At 42.8% G+C, this 22,324-nt stretch overlaps 1 protein-coding gene across 50 annotated transcripts in view; it reads left to right on the top strand.

Annotated features, from left to right (window-relative positions):
• The first annotated feature begins 503 nt into the window (after window positions 1–503).
• Window positions 504–22,324, top strand: part of Bent (projectin protein bent) — a 111,330-nt gene continuing 89,509 nt past the window's right edge. For 43 of the 50 annotated variants that reach the window (XM_076784738.1, XM_076784735.1, XM_076784753.1 and 40 more), the window contains exons 1-6: window positions 504–835; window positions 11,399–12,001; window positions 12,646–12,667; window positions 18,255–18,417; window positions 19,167–19,308; window positions 21,627–21,762. In XM_076784738.1, the coding sequence (XP_076640853.1) occupies window positions 11,689–12,001; window positions 12,646–12,667; window positions 18,255–18,417; window positions 19,167–19,308; window positions 21,627–21,762 (776 nt within the window). In that variant the 5' untranslated portion in view covers window positions 504–835; window positions 11,399–11,688. The remainder of the gene's footprint in view (window positions 836–11,398; window positions 12,002–12,645; window positions 12,668–18,254; window positions 18,418–19,166; window positions 19,309–21,626; window positions 21,763–22,324) is intronic. The other 7 variants (XM_076784762.1, XM_076784766.1, XM_076784757.1 and 4 more) reach the window with 2 other exon arrangements.

The raw sequence follows: 22,324 nt of genomic DNA, 5'->3' as shown, positions 1-22,324 counted from the left end.
GTTCTAGTGTTAAGAAACGGGTCTCCGATGATTCTTCCGCCTGTCTTACATCCCCGGCAACACAATTCCCTGGAGAAAAAAGAATTGCCTATACGAATGATGCTTTACGCGATGACCGGAGTTGCCGAACGTTGGGCATCGTTATTTCCGCGGCGCGCGTTTCAAGTTCATCAGTAGGGAATATCTGCGCGTCCCCACTAATTACAAGGTTTCAAGTTCAATAGCGTGCGTGGCAAAAAGGGGGTCGGGTCGCGTTGCGTGGTGGGGAGGGAAATGCGGTGCGTAAAATGGTAAACCGTGTGCGTACGCGTCGGTAACGCGTTTCACGATCTCGCCGCGCAGGATCCTTTCGGGCGGTGTCCTGCGGTGTTCTGCGGTGTTCTGCGCTTGTGGAAGGCGTCTCTGCGTGGGTGTGCAAAGCCGTGTGGTGGGGTTGACGTATCGAGCATCGATTGGCCGACAAATCCGCGCCGTCGCAGAGGCTGTAAGGTCTCCGCCTCGAGGTGTCAGGACGATATTTCGTGCGGTTAGTTGGCGCGCGGGGCCCCGGTGACTGGGACGGCCACTACAGGCGCTCCGTATAAAAGGGTAGACAGGAGACAGGGCCGAAAAACAACAGGATAAATCTGTAGGAAACGGAGTGACGACCACACAGTGACGACGACGAACACACGACCGAAATACACACAATCAATTCGATCAGTTTTCTTCTTTTTTGTTTTTTTTTAATTGTCCTCGGGCAAGGAGAATCAGAAACACAAAGTGCGCGGGAGGATCTCGTCGAGCAGGAGCCGCGAGCCTTCGTTCCCTTGGATAACCTAAGGAGCTGCCTCAAGTAAGTGTTCCACTACCACCCCCCCTCTGTTTGACACACATACACATACACGTTGGCTGGATGGTTGAGCGAGAGAACGAACGATTACGGTGCGAAAGCGTGGAAGCACGAGCGAGCGGGTTTCTCGGGGACACGGTGATACGACCGCCGCGATGATCGTGTTGTTGTGCATAATATCTTTGGTGCATCGAACTGCAGTGCTTCGAACTGTGTGTCTTCGGATCCTGTGATCTATTTGCCCTGGACCCGAAACTGAGACCTTGTTGCCCGATTAGCCGGATTATTAATCTCTGCGAGGTTCTTCTCGACCTGGAATTAACACATATACACACAGAGCGAGAGAGAGAGAGAGAAAGAGAGAGAGAGAGAGAGAGAGAGAGAAAGAGAAAAAGAAAGGGAGAGAGAGAGAGAGAGAGAGAGAAAGGGGGGACTGTAACTTCTTCAGTGTTTTCGAGACGTAGATATTCTCGTGCGATTCGTTCGACTCAGCATAGTGGGCGAGTCGGTGAAAAGATCGAAAACAGTGGAATCGATCGGGGATTATCGAGACCGTTGATGGTGTTCGATGACGAGGCTTTGTTCGATAGGGTGACCTTGACACGGGAGTACGTTCAATGGCGGGGAGGGCAAGGTGGTCGCGATCGTTGGAAAATTTGAAGAACTCCTCTTTCTCGATCGTTCGGACGATGCCACAGCGGTTCCGTGAGTAATCGCCACGCGACTCTCCTCCAACCACCCAGAACTATTCGTAGACTGCTATCTAGGTATCTAGGCTCGAAGTCCACTTATTTTTAGAAAGACGTAACGGGAGGAGGAACGGGTCGTCGTTCCACACGACGCTTCGATCATCCTCATCGCCCTCGTCTTCGTCTTCGTGGTCGTCGTCGGGCACGTTTTCTTTCGTTTTGTCCTCTCGTGTCTCCCCAGGCTGTCTCCATTTATCATCCCGTTTCACCGAGCGTTTTGCTCCGATCGACTCGTTACCACGTCGATCCGTCGTCTTCATCTATTATGCCTCCTCGCGGCCACCATTTTGTCCCCGTTACGATGCTCTCTTCTAGCCAAATCTTCTAAGTATCGCCTCCACAAGGAATGGGAAGCACACTCCCAACCTTGACACGACACCGTACTCTGAACACTAGGTTTCGCTGCAAAAATTGCGACTTTTAACCCACTCGAAGCTGTTTTAATTCCAAAACTATAATGCATAGGAATTTTTTAAATATTGCTCGTATTTATAACATTTAAATTCTTAGCAATTTTATGGATACGAACATAGTAATGTAAACGTAAAATACATACTACTAAGTTTCGCTTAACACGTTTTCGATACAATACAGAACGAACCGTGTTGTAGAAGGTTTTAGTGTAATACAGATCAGAATGAAGTTGATGTATAAAATGCCTCAGTATGAATGGTCCAAGCAATGGTGTATGCCAAATAAGTAATAACTAGACTGCGGATCTATACGCAAAACAAAAATTATCTTCACCAATTACAAGACACTGGAACCGAATAAAAATTTGTTTCTTCCCTTAGCGCTGTTAACAGGGCAAAAGTAATATATCGATACACTTCCATTATTTTAATGGTTCTACTGTTTAAAATTGCAGCCAGCCATAGAAATGGCTTTAGTCATAAATGCATAGAATCATCCGGGCTCTATTAACAACGAATGAATAACATTTTTTTTCGTGGTCGACGTGACGTTTCTGAAAAGGACGAGTTTGAAAATTCGACGACTACGCGCGTCCTAGTGTTCGCAAGTAGAATTGGTCGGGCATGGTCAGACGCGTCTGCCGATCGCTACTCAAAAGGACCCATTTCAATTTCTGTTCCTATTTCTGCTGGTTCGATTCAACAACTCGATCTTTCCTGAAACGAAGCGTCAACTAAAAAATGTTATTCGTCTTTCTTTTTTATTTATTTTTGTAAATCAACTGTACATTGCACGGTTCGCTTCGGACGAACGTAAACGATCGTTTTCACCGAACAGAGGCCAAGGCTTTTGTGTAGGTCTACCTAAAGTGCTGTATAGGTTAATTAATTGGAGAAGCTGTATCAGATAAGGTACGGGAGGTGAAAGTTCATTACAATTGACATTTCACTTTTTCTCCGTGGATCCTACATATATTTGTTTAGTCTCCGACAGGATTCCTGAGCGATCTTTCACTCGCCGTGCTTGAGTGTCGCGATATTTATAGAGCCCACGGTCAGCCAATCGGTAAAATGCACTTGTTGATCGTTAAACCCTGTCGAAATTAGCGAGGGATGACTAATTTATTGTTTCTGGCCGCGGCTGTCGTCGTCGAATCATCGCCGGTTCGATGTGTCGCCCGTCTTTTTTTAACTGCGACCGTTTCGCTGAGTCATCCAATTAAAAAAAAACTGCGATTTCCGGTTTTACGATCGGACGATCTTTGACGTTTGACGGTCGAAGATGACGTTAGACAGTTTCCCTTGGCCGTTAGCTCCGATTCAAGTCGTACACTCGTTCTTAAAATCCAGGCGCTTGATTTGAACTTCTTGGAAGGCGAACCATTTTTGTACCTGTACAATTTATCATGCTTCAAATCGACGGGTGGATTTATTTAGCAACTTTTAACGTATGTCTTTGGAGGTACTTCTTGTAGGTCTATCCAGACTCTCTCTCTCTATTTGATTCGAAATTGAGTAATTATGTTAACGCATCATCGGCGGTTTCATGTCGATAGTAAGTCAACAGCAATTTGGATGTTAAACTAACGAAACTTGAACAGCGATAGATATTAGTAGATGGTGTTACGTTCATCGACGGTACACCAACTTGAATCAACTGTAATACAATTGAAGCCGTTGCAAAAAACTTTATAATAATTTCTATGTCCGCTTTTCGCCGATATTATTGGGTGTTTAGAAGAATTCCGATTGGAACGCGAATTCGAGGATACGGCGAACGAAGAAAAATGGCGGCCGGTAGGAGGATTCGTTGTTCGCGTCGGTTAGGAAAAGGCTTTCGTCGACTTCGAGAATAAATCGAGCGCGTCGATATAGGATTTCGGTGGCGTCGACTCGCGCGTTAGCGTGGCTTTGAGTCAGTCCACGGAAATAGACGTCGGGACGCGAGTGATGCCGTGAAAATAGTAGTATAGACAGGCGAAGAGTGCGCCGGAACGCATGCCTCGGCTAATAATTATAACTTGTAGGTCGAATATAGTGCGCTCGGTAAGTTTATCTCGGCATTAGCCTCTCCGATGACCTAATATTCTTCCCGTCGCCGCAATTCGAGACGTGAATCACTGCCTCGTGATGGATCCGAAATCGTTCTTGGGTTAGAAACCTCTGAGCGAGTCCGTACACTGCCAGAGAATCGACCAGAACCTTCGTTCCCTCGTTTCTTCGCTCTTGGGGCTGTCGACGACCGTCGAATCGACCAAAAAATCGAGAGAATCGAACGGAAAAGTCGATCGCGGTTTTCGCTGCAAAGAACGCCGGCGGCACCGATTCGCGGACGATATTTTCGTCCCGTCATTGCTACACGGTGTTCCATTCATTCCATTCTTTTTATAACCGCACGTACATTGTGCTACTTGTTATTGGGTCAGCTTGTCATCGAATGCATTACATCGCGAGAAGACAATAAAATTATGCCAAGTCGCGGCGCAGAGCTAGCCGAAAATATTGAGTCCGTCTCTCTGTGCAAGCGTTGGCGCGAAACACCTGTTCATCCGTTAATTATCACGGCGATTGTCGAGAGTAACACCCCGGAGTCCGCTGTCCATTTGTATTTCGCTCGTGCAGACACGAGACGAAAGCGACAATCACGACGAAAATTGAAGCACCTCGACGAACGAGACGCAAACGACCGTTTTAACTTTCCTTCCATACTTAACACTATTAACCTCAACACTCTCGAGCCCCGAACCGTCACGCGGAGTCCCAGGGGAGGGGGGCTCCTAAATTTCTCCTAAAAAATTTCTGTAATATTTAAGCGTGTGATGCTTTATGAACATATTAGATTGCATTTAGGTGTATATTTATAAAATAGAAAGTCACAACTCTCTTCTCTCCGAATGAATCTTCACTTGTGACTGCATCGAATGCTTAACTCTAACCGAAAATGCTGCATCGTTCCTTGTCAATCAGTTCTGGGATTATTTATTGTACTTTGGAGATAAGAGGAGCGCCGGGGTCCGCTTCCCGTCATTGCCGCTGTACTGACGCCGCGATGCGTAGTTTGGTTTTTCCCTTCTATGCGCTGCAATTTTTCCCCTATAGCAACGGAACTCCGGAATATTAAACTTAAATGTATAAACGGCAATAAATCATTTTCGAGAATTTTTCATTCAAGGAAAAGTTTTCCAACCTGTGGATTCGAGGAGACCCCCCCCCCTCCCCATTTCTTTCTTTCCATTCATTTCTTCTCTTCTCCAATGATAGATAAACTTCTGAAATCGATAACTATCATTCATTCTGTGCCTCCACCTTTCCAGAACATATTGAAAATATTCTTCAACGCTAAACGTGCCGAGCTCTAAAAATGAACAATGCCTTTTAAAAGTGGCAATATCGAATATATTAGATCGGTGCAAAAGTTCGTGCCCAATTAAAATACGAACTTGGCAAGTTCTATTGTCATGTGTAGACTGCGGATTTGATGTATTTTTTATAATATTGAGTACATGAAATTTGGAGCAGTAGACAGATTACGAGAATTTCAGGATATGCATGTGTCGTTATCAACTCGCTGAAACTATCGAAGAAAGAAATTTCTGTGCGCTGCAATTAACGTAGACAATTTTTTAGTTTGCATAAAGCATCTTTATAATTTCGATAATTGTGGAACAAGAAATCTGAAATCGTGATTCTTTGATCGGCAACGGTGCGTTTGGCGTTAAAGGCCGTTCCGAAGCCAACGAAAATTGAAAGTGTGTGAAAACGAAAAAGGAGGACGTTGTCATTCATTTCGAATGACGAGCAGTGAATAGAGGCACGGGTGGTTGGATAAAAGAGCACTATTTTCGCCCACGATCCTCCCCGTACCTTGATTTCTGCAGAACACGGGTTTTCTTGGACCCACGACGACGAAACAGAGCGTGAAGCAGATTCTTAGTCGTTTGCCTGCCAGGCAGCATACGCTCGAGTCACTGAGTTTCCGATTCACAAGAATGCGTTTTCGGCGGAACAACAAACTATTTTTATGGCGAGCAACCGCGACCTCCGATCTAGGTGATTGCCAAAGTTTCCACCGAATCGAAACGCGGCCATCGTTAACTCCGTCGGCCGATCTATCTAGGCTATGAGGACGGGGCGATCTCATCGTCGTTTGATTTGATGATTGAGGCGGTAAAAGCAGCCCGTTGCAGCTTCGAATAACCTAATCTTCGTTTCCAATCTGGACCTTGTTTATCCGATCTATTTTCGATCGAATTATTCAAGATTCGTAAATCATCCTCCCTTGGAAATCCAGATGATAAGAGTTTACTACGCGTTTACTTGCAGCGGGTGCACAATCGAAAAAATTTTCGAAATGAGCCTGTGGACCGAGAAAGGTTAACCCTTTTACCACGATTTATTTTATGAATATAGCGAGTAGAACTTCTCCTTAATTTTCTAGAAGAAAAAGAAAACTTCTGTTTATTATGTGGCTGTGTATTCTCCAAGAGCTATATATCGGCAACAACAAAATCGAATTTTGAGAAAAATGTTAACAGTATCAACCCCTGGCACTACAATTTATTTTATGATTACAACGATTAAAATTTCTTCGATGCCTATAATGTACTAGTAAAAATAGAAAATTTATATATATTGTATAACCCCGTGTTCTGTAATGGCTAAAAATTGACTACGATAAAATAGAATTTCATTTCAATTCAAAGGGAATTAATGATATACATCGAGTCTGACTCGATATTATAATTCAAGGAGTTAAAGGAAGAAACAAATGTCTGTTTGGTTTCAGTACCTTGTAATTGAAGAAAATTTCTACTTTGCATAAAAGTCCGCAGCCAACTAATCACCAGTCGCACTCGACGTTGTAGTGCAAGGGGTTAAGATATTGTGATCTAGCGTTATCTGAAATCGTGTCCCTTTCGATCTTCGGTCATTCCCTTGTTCACTTGGCACACGCGGACCCTCCTCTCAAAAGTATATCTCGAACAAAGAGCAAGGAACTCGCTGTTTGGAAAGGCCCACCGAAAATCGAGGTCGTCGACCCTGATCGCCTCTCGATAGATCGCGATATCATTCGGCAATCTCTCCGAATAGATCACTCGAGAGTTTCTTCTTCTCCTAGACGCCTTGTTCTGAAAATTCTCTTCGGTTGATTTGACGATTTGTTGATCGAACATGCAGAGATGTTCTCGGATCGAAACGATTTCATTCATTCTCTGTCGCGTTTAGCATAAAAATGTCAGCACTGTCTTCAATTAGCTGGTCTCTCGAGCCAAAGGTAACATCGATTACGCCTAAAAAGCAAACGATCAATTTTAGATAAAATGAGCGAATGAAACGAGAAACGACAAGTATTAGAGTATATCATTATAGACTTATTAGAATTATTAAACGAGGAAAACATTTCTTATTTGATTCCAGTGCCGTGTAATTGATGCAGAACATTTTGCACAAAGGTCCGCAGCCTAGTGATTATGGTCGATTCCCTCCCGATCGATTGGAAGAAATAGACCAGGCACAATTTCGCGCAGACGAAACGCCTGAATCGGTTTAATTAGATTGGTTTTGCGAGGCGAGGCGAGGCGGCGCGCTTGAAATTAGCGGAATCGGACGAAAATGAAAACGAAACGAGGGGAGATAGAAGGGATAGAATGAGAACGGTTGTTACGAAGCGCAGCAATCTCGGGAATGCTTTAGGGCTCGCTGCCAAGTCTTACCGTGACGTTGTAACACTTCGCCCATTCGTTCTGCCTTGCGTCTCTGCGGCCCATCGGAGCGCATCGCGCGATGCACCCACCGGTCTCCATCAAAAATCGATTCCCTGGATCTTTTTCGGCGAATTCTCGAAAATTCTATCGACTCGGCTTATTTAATCACAGAACACGTCATGATCGAGAAACAGGAGAGTCCAACATCGAATACAGTCGAAACGCAGTCGAAGTTGCAACCGGAACGTGTCCCTTCAGCCCTTAAGTGCGCTCTTCTCGCAGCCGATTCGACTCGTGGCTTGTATCGCGACCTAAATGTCTAGGTTTCTACGGTTAGATGCCAAACATAATAACCGATTACCAAGATAACTGGTCCACCTATTTTCGAGCCAAGAGCCGCATTAATAATAGAGGTGTTGCGTCATTGTTCGACCTTGGACGTCTTGGAAAATATGCTTGGAGTCTCGGATTCCACGAAAATCCGCCGCTCGCCACGCTCGAATCCCTTCCATCATTCCTCCATTGTTCCTCGCGACACCTTGTCTGTCGCCTGTTGCTTTCGGACACCATCTTGAGCCCCTTCCTGTGACATAACCCCCCCATCGATGTATGCTGTGACGATTCTGTGAACACAATACGGCTTATGCTTGCGTGAACACTGTAGACGTGCGAATCCGCGTGAACCGCCAATTCCAGAAATGAATTCAGTTTATTTTCACGCTGTGTACTTTGTCGATAATATTTTTACCAGTGAAGGCGTGTGAAGGCTCTTAGGCTATTTGTAAAATTGTGCAAGTAATTCGTCGTTGGAGAATATATTTTTATTTTTCGTTTTCCAGCTTCTCGTACTCGCATACTCGCAAATACATTTTCCTATACATACGTGACTATACATAATCTCATAAGCAGTGCGAATTTCCTTTCGTATTTTAGGAAGAAGAAATATAAAAATATAATCGCAATCGCTCCTACAGAATTATCGGAGCCGTAGTGTAATACTTTCGTTGAAAAATACATTCGTTGTCCATGTGATAAATGAGTAATGATGTCTATAACAAAAATTCGGACTATAGAGGTATAACGCGTCGAGTGCCACGCCAATGCCCATAAAACTCGCACTTTGAAACAACTTCTTCAGTAATACAAAAATAGAAAAGGCAAAGTTTAGCGTGACAATAACATTCTCACATCATGAAGATCATAATCAAATTCGGTTTACTTAACCATTTGCCCTACAATATCGAGTCAGACTCGTGATGAAGATTCTGAACAGAGTCTAATAAATATGTATGTTATTAATTTCCTACAAACAGAAATAAAATTCTATTTTGGCGTTGTTAATGTACAGCTATTGAAGAACATATAGGTATAAATTTTCTCGTTTTTTTAGGAAATTACGAATTACAAAAAAGTTCTAATCACTGAAACCGTAAAATACGTTGTAGTGAAAGGGGTTAACTTTCGTTTTACAGAACTGGCTTGAAAAGTTTTTATTTTGCATAAAGATCCACAGTCTACTAATGACAATTCTATTTTGTTGTAGCTGATATATATATCCTTTGGAGAAAAACATAGACGTACAATAAATATAAACTTTTTTTTAATGAAATTCTGAACGATGAAGAATTTCTAATCGTTATAATCACAAAATAAATAGTAGTGCAAGGGGTTAATAGCAAGGGAAAAAAGTTTAGCGGCACTCGAAGTGTTGAACAGTTCGTTTATCGTTGATTGTGCCATAAAGATCCTAAAGAAGAATCGTCTGTAGAAAGGTTGCGATTGTAAGAAGAAGTAGATTCGGGTAGAATCTGCTAGTTTTCGGGTAGCAGGAAACGCGTCCAGTTCGAATTACATAAAGGTTCTATTTTGAATTTGTAAGAGGCGATATATCATTTCTCAGATTTGGATGTAACGCGAGGAAATATAATAATTTGGCCCGCACTGCCCTGCGATTTGGAAACGAGAGGTGCTTGCCGCGTATCTAGCCGCTCCGACTTCTTAATCTCTCGGGCGATTAATCTTCTATTCGGCGACGCGGGACCGTTAACGACCGTGAGAGAGACGGGGAGCGAATCTCGTCTCTCTCTCGTCTCTCTCTCTCTCTCTCTCTCTCTCTCTCTCTCTCTCTCTCTCGCGCGCGCGCGCGCGCGCGCTCTCGTCTCATCTCATCTCATCCCTCGCTCTTCTCTCCTCTCCTCGGAAGAACCGACTAAAATTGATACAGAAAAGCAGCGATGCCGAGGACAGAGTCGTCCGTTGCTCTAAACTTTCCGTAATTTGACACCGTTACGTAATCGACGCTACCAAACACGCCCGACCGCGTATCTTTGTTTTGCATTCCGAAACAACGAACCGCGAATCGCCAACCCTCCTGGCGAACCGAGCTTTTCACGAGAAATTTCGTTATTCGCAGTCAATTAATTTCAACACTAATACCAAGAATATTTCCCTTCCCCAAGCTGCATAGTTGAACCAAACTAAAAGCATTGTTTATAATCCATTAATACCGTTAACCCCTCGGACTCGAATATTTCAAAATTGATTACTCTAGACTGCGGATTTTTATGCAAAATAGAAATCGTTTACATTGATTATGGTGTCAAACACAAATTTCTTTCTAGCTCTTAATAATTGTAACTTTATGCATTTATAGTACGTCCTGACATCTCTACTGTGTGCTTGTCATAAGGAATTTTCTAATTGATAAATGAAATTTGTTCCTCATCCTGGTTTCGATAAAGTAATTGTAAGCCATAACATTTAGATTTTGCACAAGGATCCACAGTCTAGTAATAGAATAAGCGAGTAGAATGAATGATCGAGAGTTCAGATTAAACTACAATAATAAAATACATATCTTTGAGAGTTGGCACAGTCTGCGATTGGTCCCAAATATTAAGAGCCTTTACCGAATTCTCGTTTCCCTTGTTGGCCACATGGTCATATGCATTGGCTACCGAATGACCAAAAAAGAAAAAAAGAAAGGAACTCCAAGTCTCGAGATTGTGTTCTCAGAGATTATTTGGGACTACAGTGACTTCTCGATATATGTCAACAACATGGTTCTTGCCAGAGTCTAGTATCGTCGAGGAGCGGTGTTATGTTTACACTCCTCACCATCATGCTAACCCTTAAGCGGTACAGTGTATACTCAGATTACAAGTTTCATAGTAGGGACCTCCGTAAAATTTTGTATAAATTTTCTCGGACGCCTTTAGTAGCGGAAGTTACCCTACAGAAATTTTGTTGGGGGTCATCAGAGACCCAAGTATGCCTAAAGATTAACCCTCCTATGCTCCTCATTGCGAAAATTCACCATTTTCTTTCTTAGATACTACAAAATTTATTTGTTGCGGTAGGAAATGTCTAAAATGCGAATACATAGGTGGACAGAAGTTAATAATATTTTTACAGTGAATTCTCGATATATGTCAACAAGACGGGTCTTGCCAGCGTCTTGTATCGTCGAGTAGAAATACCCGAGCCGTGTTATGTTTACACTTTAGCTCCTTGGCCCCTCATAGGGTATACCCCGCGGTAGTGGGGATAATTCCGCGACGTTTATCATCCAGGCCTTGGCGACATATATAGAGAAATCACTGTATTCAGGACGTAGAACTAGTTTCCGAGCTCCCAACAGAACAGAAAAATTCCAGGAAAATGAACGCAAACTGATAAAAGTTATTGTCTATCTTTCAGATCAAAGAAGGAGGACTCCACATCGAAAGAGGAGGTTTGATCGCGATCCTCAGGATCGAGGGGAAGAACGAGAGGTTGGATGGTGCCGCGGGTCGGCGCCGTTTGAACCAATCTCGAGGAGTCCCGGATCGGTTCGGCTCGCAGCAACGAAAAAAGAGAGAAGAAGAGGAGGAGGAGGAGGCGTGTCCCGTAGGAAGGGCTCTCTCGATCCAGAGGGGGAAGAGGGTGGCTCGGCACCCCGTGAGATTTCGCGGTAAAGGGGGAATCGGGTGCGAAGGCGACCCGTCGCCATGGGGGTCGCCGACGATTTCGCGCCGAGCTTCACCCAGAAGCCGCAGCTCAGGCAGGAGGATGACGGAAACCGTTTGATCTTCGAGTGTCAGTTAGTCAGCTTGCCTAAACCGGAAATATCATGGTTCCGAGGCGAGACAGAGCTGAGCCCCGATGGCAGGACAAACTTCAAGATGCAGAGCATCGGGACCAACAAGTTCCTGGTCGTTCTGGAGCTGGACGACGTCATCGAGACAGACGCGGGACTCTACAAGGTCAAGGCCAAGAACAAAATGGGCGAGGTCGCGGCTTCGATTAACCTTAATTTCAGTCGTGAGTACCTTGCACTTGACTATCGTCTAATTTAGGTACAATCGTGCTGCCCCCCACTTTTTTTCCATCCTAAACGACCCCGTTATGCAATACTGTCGTACTTGGAAGAATCGATCTTATTATAGATGACGCGGTCTTGACCCTTCCGGTTTCCGTTTCGGTTTTGAACAGCATAATCGTCTGGAATCAGGATTTAACAATTCAGATGCACTGAACTTGTTCAGAAGTTTCGAGGAAATATCGTCGGTAGATGACGCGGATTATTATGCGAAATAAAGATGTTCTCTGGAAATAATATGAAATAAAAGTTACGCGCCTTGTTTCTTCTTTTAATCATTTTAATATGTTCGGAATAGTGTAACCAAGAGCTTCCTAATGTTGCTCTTTTGTATTTCAACTTCTCATTTCTGTCATAAATGCATAAAATCCGCAATCCTCTACGTGAAGCAGACTATCTTTATATTTTTGTATCTGTACACTTGAATTGCTAAAACGACGTTGTGGGACACTATGCGTCGTTCTCGTGTTTTTATTGAATTAGTTTATTTATTTTAATGCTTATTGATCCAAACAATGAACCAAAAAGAATTTCTTTTCGTGTCAGTGAAAAATCAGAATTGAAAGAAAATTTCGTTGTTTTACAGCTGTCGACGAGCCTAGGGAGAAGTAAGTCCGTCGTTTTCGAAACATTTCAATCGTTTGTCGCTTCTCTGGGCTCGATTTTTATTATTTTCTGCTAATTCTTAACCCTTGGACCACCATCTACCCGCTTCTTTCGAATTAAGCCGAATCTTAATTATTCTTCCAGAAACTATAGATGCTCGCGAAAGAGCGGGATACTAGTTAAACTTGAATGGCACCGGACGAATTTTAATAGCAAGAAAAAATTTAATAATTAGTAGAAAATCGATGCAGAGACTTGAAACGTCAAGCGACGATCGAAGGTCCAAGGGTTTACGCTCACAACATTTTGATTTACCGCGATTTTGCGTTTCTTTGGCTCGCTTTACCATCACGCTTTTTTCTGTTGTTGCTTTTTAGCTGCGGAGGAACCTAGTAGGCGAGGGTGAGTCGCGGTTGCTCCCATTGCTAACGTTTTTACTGCGTGTGTGTGTGTGTTTTTACATTTGTTTGGTTTCCAACCGTGCCCCTAGCCCTTTGACTGCGGACCGGCCAAAGATGAAGCAAACAATAACAAAATAATAATACAAAAAATACCGAGTAAGAAAGTTACAAAGTCTACGAGGATTACAAATAAATACTAAAAGCAAACATTTCAAAATGATTTTATCCAGTCCCCTAAGCGATTGATCTCACATTGGGCGCCTGTGGACGCTACAGTGAATTTCCGCTGTAAGTCCCTTCAAGCCTCGCGTTTAAAGTTCCCTGGAACTACCCACACCACCGCGCAGTATACGCGCGGGTATCAGAGAAAGACATTTTCGCAGCCTTCTTGTCTCTATCCATCTATATGTCCCTGGTTTTGGCCATGTAGACGCGAGGGCCATTTTCAGCGTGCACTGTGTGTTTCGAATGCAACGTTCGGCGAGAACCACAGATCTCATCTAGATGTCCCTCGCCAGAACCGCTCAAGGGACTTACAGCGGATGTTCACTGTATTCGCAAACTTTAATGAACTGCTCATAGGTATGGTACACAGTCAAAGGGTTACTCGGAGTGTGTCAGTCACGTCCCAGATTGTTCGGCGAACTTTCGAGCGACGAGCGACCGTTTTCATCGGTTAGAGACGCAGGTCGAGCGTGTGTTACAGGCGCAACGAGTGGTTTCGTCGATAATGTTTAGGTGCACGTCAAATGCGGTTGGACAAAAATAACCGTCGCGGAATGCTCGCTATTCTTGGGCGCGTTCACGTGCGCTCGAGAAAGAGCGCTAGAAATGAAAGAGAGAGAGAGAGAGAGAGAGAGAGAGAGAGAGGGAGAGAGAGTGAGAGGGGAGGGGGAGAGTTAGCCGAGCGTCCGATAACAGCAACGATACACCTAAGCTTAAGCTTCTTCTAAGCTGGCTGTGATCGTTCAATTTTCTTCTTCTGCCCACGCATACACGGGGCTGACTGGCCCGCATCGAAATAGCATCGGGAACCACTCCTTTTCTATTTTCATCCCTAATCGTCTCACCGGCCGTACGATTCAGGGCACACGCGATTTTCCGCGGTACTTTCGCAAGATCCGCGCGAAAAGACCCACGCATAATCGAATGGAAACCTACAGCAGCCGCTCGTTCGCTGGATCGATCTACTACCCGCGAAATAGAATGCAGAGAACGTTAAATATTGTACATTCATTTTCGAAGCTTATTCTAATTGTAAATGCAATGTATTAAAGATCGATGAAGTGCTTCGATTAATCGATTTCTTCTAGAAACAGCTCTCATATTAGACTTTATTATTTTTTGCCACCGAACGCACACCTCTTTTCTCCAAATGCAGATCTTCAACTGCTTGTACAACCTTCGGAACATGCGAGAATACACCTCTTTTAGAATCACGTTCAAAATCATGCTTCAAGTCAATTCCACACTATCGAATCAGATTCCCCTTGTTTTCTGTCTATGAGGGACGCATTCTACTTCCTGTAGAGATTGGAAGAAATCCACGAGCATGGGGTCCCATTATCGAATTAATTGTAACGGTCACGAGGAAGCACTTAACCCCTTGTACTACGATTTTCTTTACATCTGTAACAATTAGATTGCAGTTCAGAATTATCTAGAGGAAAAGAAGATTTATATTTATTGCTTGTCTGCATTTATTTCAATGCTTCTGAATAACGTTAAATGCAAATGAATAACATTCATATTTAACCCCTTGCCCCACAATATCGAGTCAGACTCGTGACGAAGATTTTGAACAGAGTCTAATAAATATGTATGTTATTAATTTCCTTTAAAACGAAATACAATTCTATTTTGTTGTACACCCATTCCCCGATTTACACGATTTCACTTTTACACGGTTCTTAAAATATGGGATTTAAAAAAAAAACAAAAAATTTCTGCAGTCATTTTTTAATTCCGTTCGCTTGGTAATATTAGCGCTTATATTTCTAGGAATTTTTTAATGCCATTCTACTCTGAATTCCATTTATTCTGAAGCGACCGTTTTGCTAACGTGTATAAAGTTCAATAGTCTATGAAAGTGATAACAGTAATTGAATTTTTGGTTAAAATTTTTAATTTATATTTCTTGTTTCTATATGTAAAATAAATTACATACATGTACCTTTCTATTTTTGTCATTTTATGAACAGATCGTTATTTTTATGTTTTTTAAGATATATTTAATTTTATTTTACGTTGAAATAAATTACTGAATTATGCACATTTTAGTTTGTTTTCCATTTACACGATTTTCTAAGGAACCTATCTTCAGTGCAAATCAGGGGATAGGTGTAGTTGATATATATTCTTTGGAGAAAAACATTGGCATACAATAAATATAAACTATCTTTGTTTTCTATGAAATTCTGAACGATGAGGAATTTCTAATCATTATGATCACAAAATAAATAGTAGTGCAAGGGGTTATTAGATTATGTCTGAAATGCCCATCACGAGTCTGACTCGACGCCATTGTAGTCGCAGTTATTGCTCGAATGGAATTTTTTTTGCAGGAGTCAATATAAATTCATGGAGGTCTCGTTAGCTTGAAAGACATGGAAATTTTTTTTTAATTTGAATGATCCAAGCGGAATGAAAGCGAGCTGCGTCTACAGCTCGGAGGCGCCATGTTGAAGTCTGTTTCGGTGCTTCGTTTCGGATTTCGCGAAGTTTCGTGCAGAAGCAGCAGGAATTGGGTCGAAAGTTGGTTCTCCGGGGGGCCATCGCGACGAGACGTTGTATTTTCGGCGCGGATCGACAGACGTGATTCCCGTGAATTTCTAAAAGTAACGCGAGCCTTCGACGCGTTCTCACCGCTTCCGAACATCAGCCTCTCTCCCTCGCGAAAATCGCTCGGCGGACACCGACAGAACGCGCTCGCACGAAACTCGCTCTCGATATGCTGATCGAGCGAATCGACCGATCGCACGATCAACAGAGCGACCGCGGAGTGAACAGAGTCGGAGGAAACAGCTGCAGCCTACTTCTTCGCTAAAGTTAGAGGCTCGACTCTGCGCTCTCTCGCGCGCTCATGCTCGTCTCACCGTTCCGAACGATCTTCCTCCCGTTTCTTTATTTTCCCTGATCCTGATGCTCGGGAAAAACGAGACAAGGGGCGACAGAAACACACTAAACGGCTCTGTTATTCTCGGTGAAGAAAAAAACGAGTCGAGATTCGAAATATTCTAGGTCGGAAGAAAAATTTGGTTTCAGCATTAAAACAGATCCGAGTGCAAAGAGTTAACACCGTCAACGTAATAATGCGATGGTTGGTAAGGATAATGTGTTTCTACGTCTATCAGAGAGAAGGAGGAAATCGCGGATAATTTTCCGGGTGAAAATTCGTTTCTCGCGATGCGTATCGCGGCTTGAATGAACGTGTCGGCCGTTGAACCCGGGCTTTAAAGGGGCTCTTTATTGATGAGACGTCGCCATGAGACTGGCCATTAGAGATTCTCTTCCTGCTAGGTAACAACGAGGCCGCAGTACGATACCGTTCGCTCGTAGACAGGCGCTGTCTAAACAAAACAGAAAAGTTATTCCTGGCGTCGGCCACCGCATAATCGAGCGGAGATCCTCCTCTAGCGAGTCTGTCGAGCGTAGAAAATGGTTCGTCCCCGTCTTGCCAAGCGACCGAGCCTCGTCGAGAAGGTATTCTGTCTCGCTGCGACGGTTTCTTGACAGCCGGGTGACAATCGCCGATGAAACTCGACACGAGACATCCTTGCGACTCGAAAGCGCAGCGCAGTCGCTCGCTTTTTCGCGATCCGACGCTCTAGCGGCTTAATAAATAGAGGAACTTTTGCAATATCATGCTAGAATAACGCGGGACCAGGAAACAATCGAATAAGAACGAGGACAATGCTTGGAGGCAGCCAATTTTTGCTGACGGCGACAGCTTTTGACGAGATATGATCCTACACACTTTACAGATACCGGAAAGCATAGTTATTACTAGACTACGGATCTTTGTGCAAGTTAAACATTTTCTGTATCAATTGCAGGAGGCAGGAGACAAATAGACTGTCCTTTCTTGCTTTAATCATTTGAAGCCTATTTAATTGTTAACGTTCTGTTAATCGTTTTTCCATTTTAAATTGCACATGCCCGATTTTGTCATGAATGCATAAAATCTGCAGTCTCATTGTTAATCACAGCTACATGTACCTATTTGCTGTGAGTCACAATTAAATCGATAAAATTAAAACACTTATTGTACATTTTTGCATTCGAATTTATGTTACATCACAATATTTGGTCTGGAGATGATGGGAGAGTTGTCAAAATTGGCATGAACTTGTGGACACTATCGTTAGCAAAACTTGTTGATCGCAGTTGACTTCTTCAGATATCGATGTACTAGCAGAATAATGAACCGGGAAATTCATGCAATAAATGGAGTCGTTCAGCAATATTTTATATTAAATAATTAAAAATCTAAACGAGATAGATGTGTTTTAAATTTAAATCCAAAACATCTAAAATGATGCTTAATATACATCGATAATTGAAAGAAAATATAAGCAGCAATAATTTAACATTTGAAGTGTCGAAAAAAAAACTAGACTCAATTACCTAGTACAGTTTTCCCATGGTCTCCAGGGTAAATAATGCGAATTTTATGTGTTTATGGCAAAAATAGACAAGCTAAATACAAAACAGTAAAAATTGAAGAATACCCTTCTAATAATTCCAATTTTATAAGGCTATTAATTCAGAAAATAAATTCGGATTTAACTCCTGCACTCGCAACTAATGCAGAAATTTTTTATTTTGTATGAAGATCCGCCGTCTAGTAATAGTACATTTCGAATTGATTAAACTCTGTAGTGATTTTCCTAAGACATTTCCAAAAATGTGATTGGTCATCGGTCTTCCCAAAATCGAAAATCTGGCCGCGTCTGACTGAGCGCCGACCTATTCTACTGCCTGCTCGAACACGCACTAACTAATCGTCTGCTCGATCGTTAGCCGACCAAGTGTTGCAACGAACATAACAGCTGTTGTCGCGCGTAACACGTAGATACTGCTGTCCGGTGTCCCTCTGTGTATGTGTGCGCTTTCGCGTGTGATATTATGGCAGCAAGAATAACAGCTTCGATAATCGGCTCTTGTAATTCTTGATCGCCGGTTGCAGACAAATCGACGGCATCGCGCCAACTTTTGCGAAAAAGCCCGCAATCAGACAGGAGGACGATGGTAAACGACTACTTTTCGAATGTCGCATCACAGCCGATCCCACGCCAAAAGTTACGTGGTTTCACGATGGAAGTATGGTCAAAGACTCACCGAGGCACAAGGTTAGCCAACCCGCGTCGAATTCCTTTCCCTCGTGTTTCACGAATCTTTGGAAAACCTGTTAGCTAAACAAAATTGTTGGCAAAGACACGTTGCTACAGATATTCGATTTTTAGTGATTTATTGTACGGAGATCATTTCATTCTGTGATTTATTAACTTTGAAACTCTTCGCTGTAAATTATAAATAAGCCACACATGTCACTATTCAATTCGTTTTATTGCATTGGAGTGACTCTTATTGTTAGTGTTCGCCTCTGATGTACAGGGTACGGTCGGACAGGTGATACAACCCGGCAGATAGTGGTTCTACATGTAAAACAATAAATCGAAATTAAGGAATAACATTTTTTCGTTTAACGGCCCGTTTTCGAAAGAACCGAGTTTGAAGATGCAGCAAATGTGCGTTATTAGATAGGAATCGTCTGACGTGTCTGATCATGGCCAGCCAATACTACTTCCTCCATATACCAAAGCACACGAACCCGACGGATCTTCAAACTCGATTCTCTCGAAAACGAAGTGTCAAACGAAAAAATGTTATTCCTTTTCTTGGACTCATTTTGACATGTAGAATCATCCCCCGCCCAGTTGTACCACCCGTTCGGTAATTTACGTGATGAGTGTAAACGGAACAGAATGTTTAGACGAGAATTGCTTTAGAAGATCGAATATATCATTAATTTTCAAAGTAACAAACTCAGATTTGTGTGGAACAGTGTTATTGATATAATCTGTTTGGGAAATTTCAGCTGACTGTCGACAAAGATGGCCACTCGTACTTCGCGACGCTGGAAATTAAAAATGTGACCGTCGAGGATGCTGGCAAATACAAGGTCACCGCGAAGAACGAGCTCGGCGAGTCTAATGCCACCATTTCCTTAAATTTCGACAGTAAGTACCATATTAGTTCAGCAGATTTCTTGCTACCTGTGTACTCATACGCTGGCGACACGGTTTACGTTTGTCGGAACGATCTTAATTCATTGTACACAATCTCTCGGTAATATTTTATACATCGCTCTAATCGATAGTCTCTATTCTTCGGGTGTACTTCGATGATTACACTGCGGATTACACTACAGATTTTGATTGACCACTTTATTAAAATCAGAAAAAAGAGAAAATTCACTTCATCGATCAAACGATTCTATATTGTTAAAATAATTTCAATGTTTTCCTATATTTCTTAAACTTAAGAATATCATAAAAATCCTCAGTTTAATGGCCGCGAAGCAAATATTTGAAGAAATTCGCATTGGGGAAACGTAAACCGGTTCGATCGGTATCCATCACTCCACTTTTCGTTGCCTTCACTCATTCGGGATGTATATCGATGATCCTCTATCTATCTATCTATCTCTCTCTTTCTCTATCTTTAGACACATACTTTGACTTCTTCGTTTCAGTCTCACCCCTGTTTCACGATTCGTCCACAGTACAATCTTGTCGACTTATCTCGCAGTCTTTATTACATATTTTTTCCGTCCAAAACCTCTCTTCTCACTTTGCCTCTTTTTTTCTCTTTCTGTCTCCATCTCTGTCTCTCTGTTCTCCGTACATCACTATTTCCATCCGTACGTTTGACATTTATTTTTTAATGGTTTATCTCGGTCGAGCAATGAGCACGTATCGATTGTCTAGCTCGACGGAGCGACGATATACAGCCCGGTTGATCGTGGTCGATCGACTAAAAGGAGCATAAGCGACCAAGGAGTTGTAACTGTAATCGGAGAATAACGATAATTCTAATTGAAAGTTCTGTTTAATAATCAGTAACGAACACGCTGCTTCTATCACGTATTAATATCGATCGATCTACGTGTCGCACGATTACAAGCTTCTCAGAAGAGTCAACAGATTATTTCGAAAATGATCGAAAGATCGAGAGCATGACGCGAAACGTAGATCGATGTCTCACGCTGACGCTTCGTTAGGTTGCTGCAATCGCGCACATTTTTTTTCTATTTCGTTCACGGTCAACGTGGTTTTCGGTGTGCAACACTGTTCACTCAGACAACAGTTCAGAACGCGATTATGTCATATTATTTGATGAATACAACGCAACCAACACTCGCATAGATCGCCCGCAGATCTGTCTCGTGCTCATGCGACACAGGTGTGCGGCGAGGAGTCCAACGATCGCATAGTTTGCACTACTAAATCGATACAGTCACTCGATCTTTCATTGGACTCGTTAGGCTTGAACGTGCTTTCGCATTTTTTGAAAAGCGACATTTGCGATAAGCTTCGCACATTCTCATTTGGGAACGCCATCCAAAGATTGTCGAAACGTCTGAAAGGACACGAAATTTTCTCCGAAAATGTGTGGATTCATGACCCCTCTGATCGTGATTTTTTGAAAATATTTTGTCACACAACAAAACTGTTTCATTCGACGTTGATAAATTTTGCGTTAACCCGTTGTGCTACAATTTATTTTATGGTTGATTAAAACATCTTCGTGGCTCATAATTTCTAAGAAGAACAAAGACGTTTATATGTATTGTATAATGGCTATAGTACATCGACAACAATACAATAGAATTTTTTTATCTGTCGTTTTGATAGCGCCAGGGGTTGATAGTACAAATGAGCACGTGTGAAGCATATACTTGGCAAGAACGTCAAGGTTCCGAAGACTGTGAAAATGCGTTCGAGTCTGTAATTGTTCGTAGCACTGTACTTTGTTCACGGTGGTAGACGTTTTACTTGTTTAACAATCAGTTGTTGTTCTTTGTCTTTGTCGTGGAAACACTCTAAACAAACTCACCAAACGATTAATTCTGCGCTCGTACAAGAACCGATTTCGTCGCGAGACCATCGGCCATATTGGTCGGGGTAGTCAACAGGAGAGAACGGATAAAGGAAAAATGTCGACGAGAGCAACCTAAGTTAGGAGATGTCGCTTTTAGGGTCCCGAACGTTTCGTTTGTTCGAGCAGCAACGTTTCCCTGGGGAAACGTGTGAGAGGTAAAATAGTGTAATTAGTGTGAGAGAATAGTGTCTAAATAGCAGGACGGGGGAGCGCAGCAGCGTGAAAATCGAATCGATACGTGGCTCTGACCTTGCATCGAAGGGCTTAAACCTTCCGCAACCAGGTCGAGAACCGATCGTGATGACTGCGGCGGGATTAAGCGACCGTATACACACTTTAAACACTATGACAAAAGGGATGTATCGACACGTAGAATTGATTTGTGTGAACGTAGGCGACGAGGCGCCCGTACCCGACGACGGTATTAAACCGACCTTCACCGAACGACCGGTAATAAGGCAATCCGACGACGGTAACACCATCACCTTCGAATGCCGACTTGTCGGCGATCCGAAACCCAGTGTCAATTGGTAAGATCATGCGTGTCCCCGTGCACGAGCAACAGATAGCTAGCCGAGACGCGAACACCGATTTTCTAGCCCTCGGCGATATTCTCCGATTTAATTCGAGTAGACTGGTCTTGGTCGATAGGACACTGGAAACGATTAGAATTTGCCATGGGAATCTCTTTAACGCTGGAAAGCCAAGATTAGGTTTCCCGATAGACAAAAGTCAGACCATACAATAGCAATTTTATAGTTCTTCATTTAGTGTTGCCTCCATTTCCTGTCATTTTTATTTTGGCCACCTGATAAGGCATATTGTACGCTTTATGCATTTATAATGAAAGTTAGTAGATGAGATTTGAAACAATGAGAAGATTGAAAGAATTTTGGAATACCAATACGTTGGTTTTAAACTTAGCAAAGTCATTAGGGAAAGAACGAAGTACAGTGAATTCTCGATATATGTCAACAACACGGGCCTTGTCAGCGTCTTGTATCGTCCAGGAGCGGTGTTATGTTTACACTCCTCGGCGTTCGAGGCCACAGTGTGAATATTTCCGCGGCGTTTATCATCCAGGCCTTGGCG

Source organism: Halictus rubicundus, chromosome 3, assembly GCF_050948215.1.
Source record: "Halictus rubicundus isolate RS-2024b chromosome 3, iyHalRubi1_principal, whole genome shotgun sequence".
NCBI lineage: Eukaryota > Metazoa > Arthropoda > Insecta > Hymenoptera > Halictidae > Halictus > Halictus rubicundus.
The sequence above is the reverse complement of the archived record's forward strand: the minus strand, read 5'-3'. Positions and strand labels throughout refer to the sequence as shown.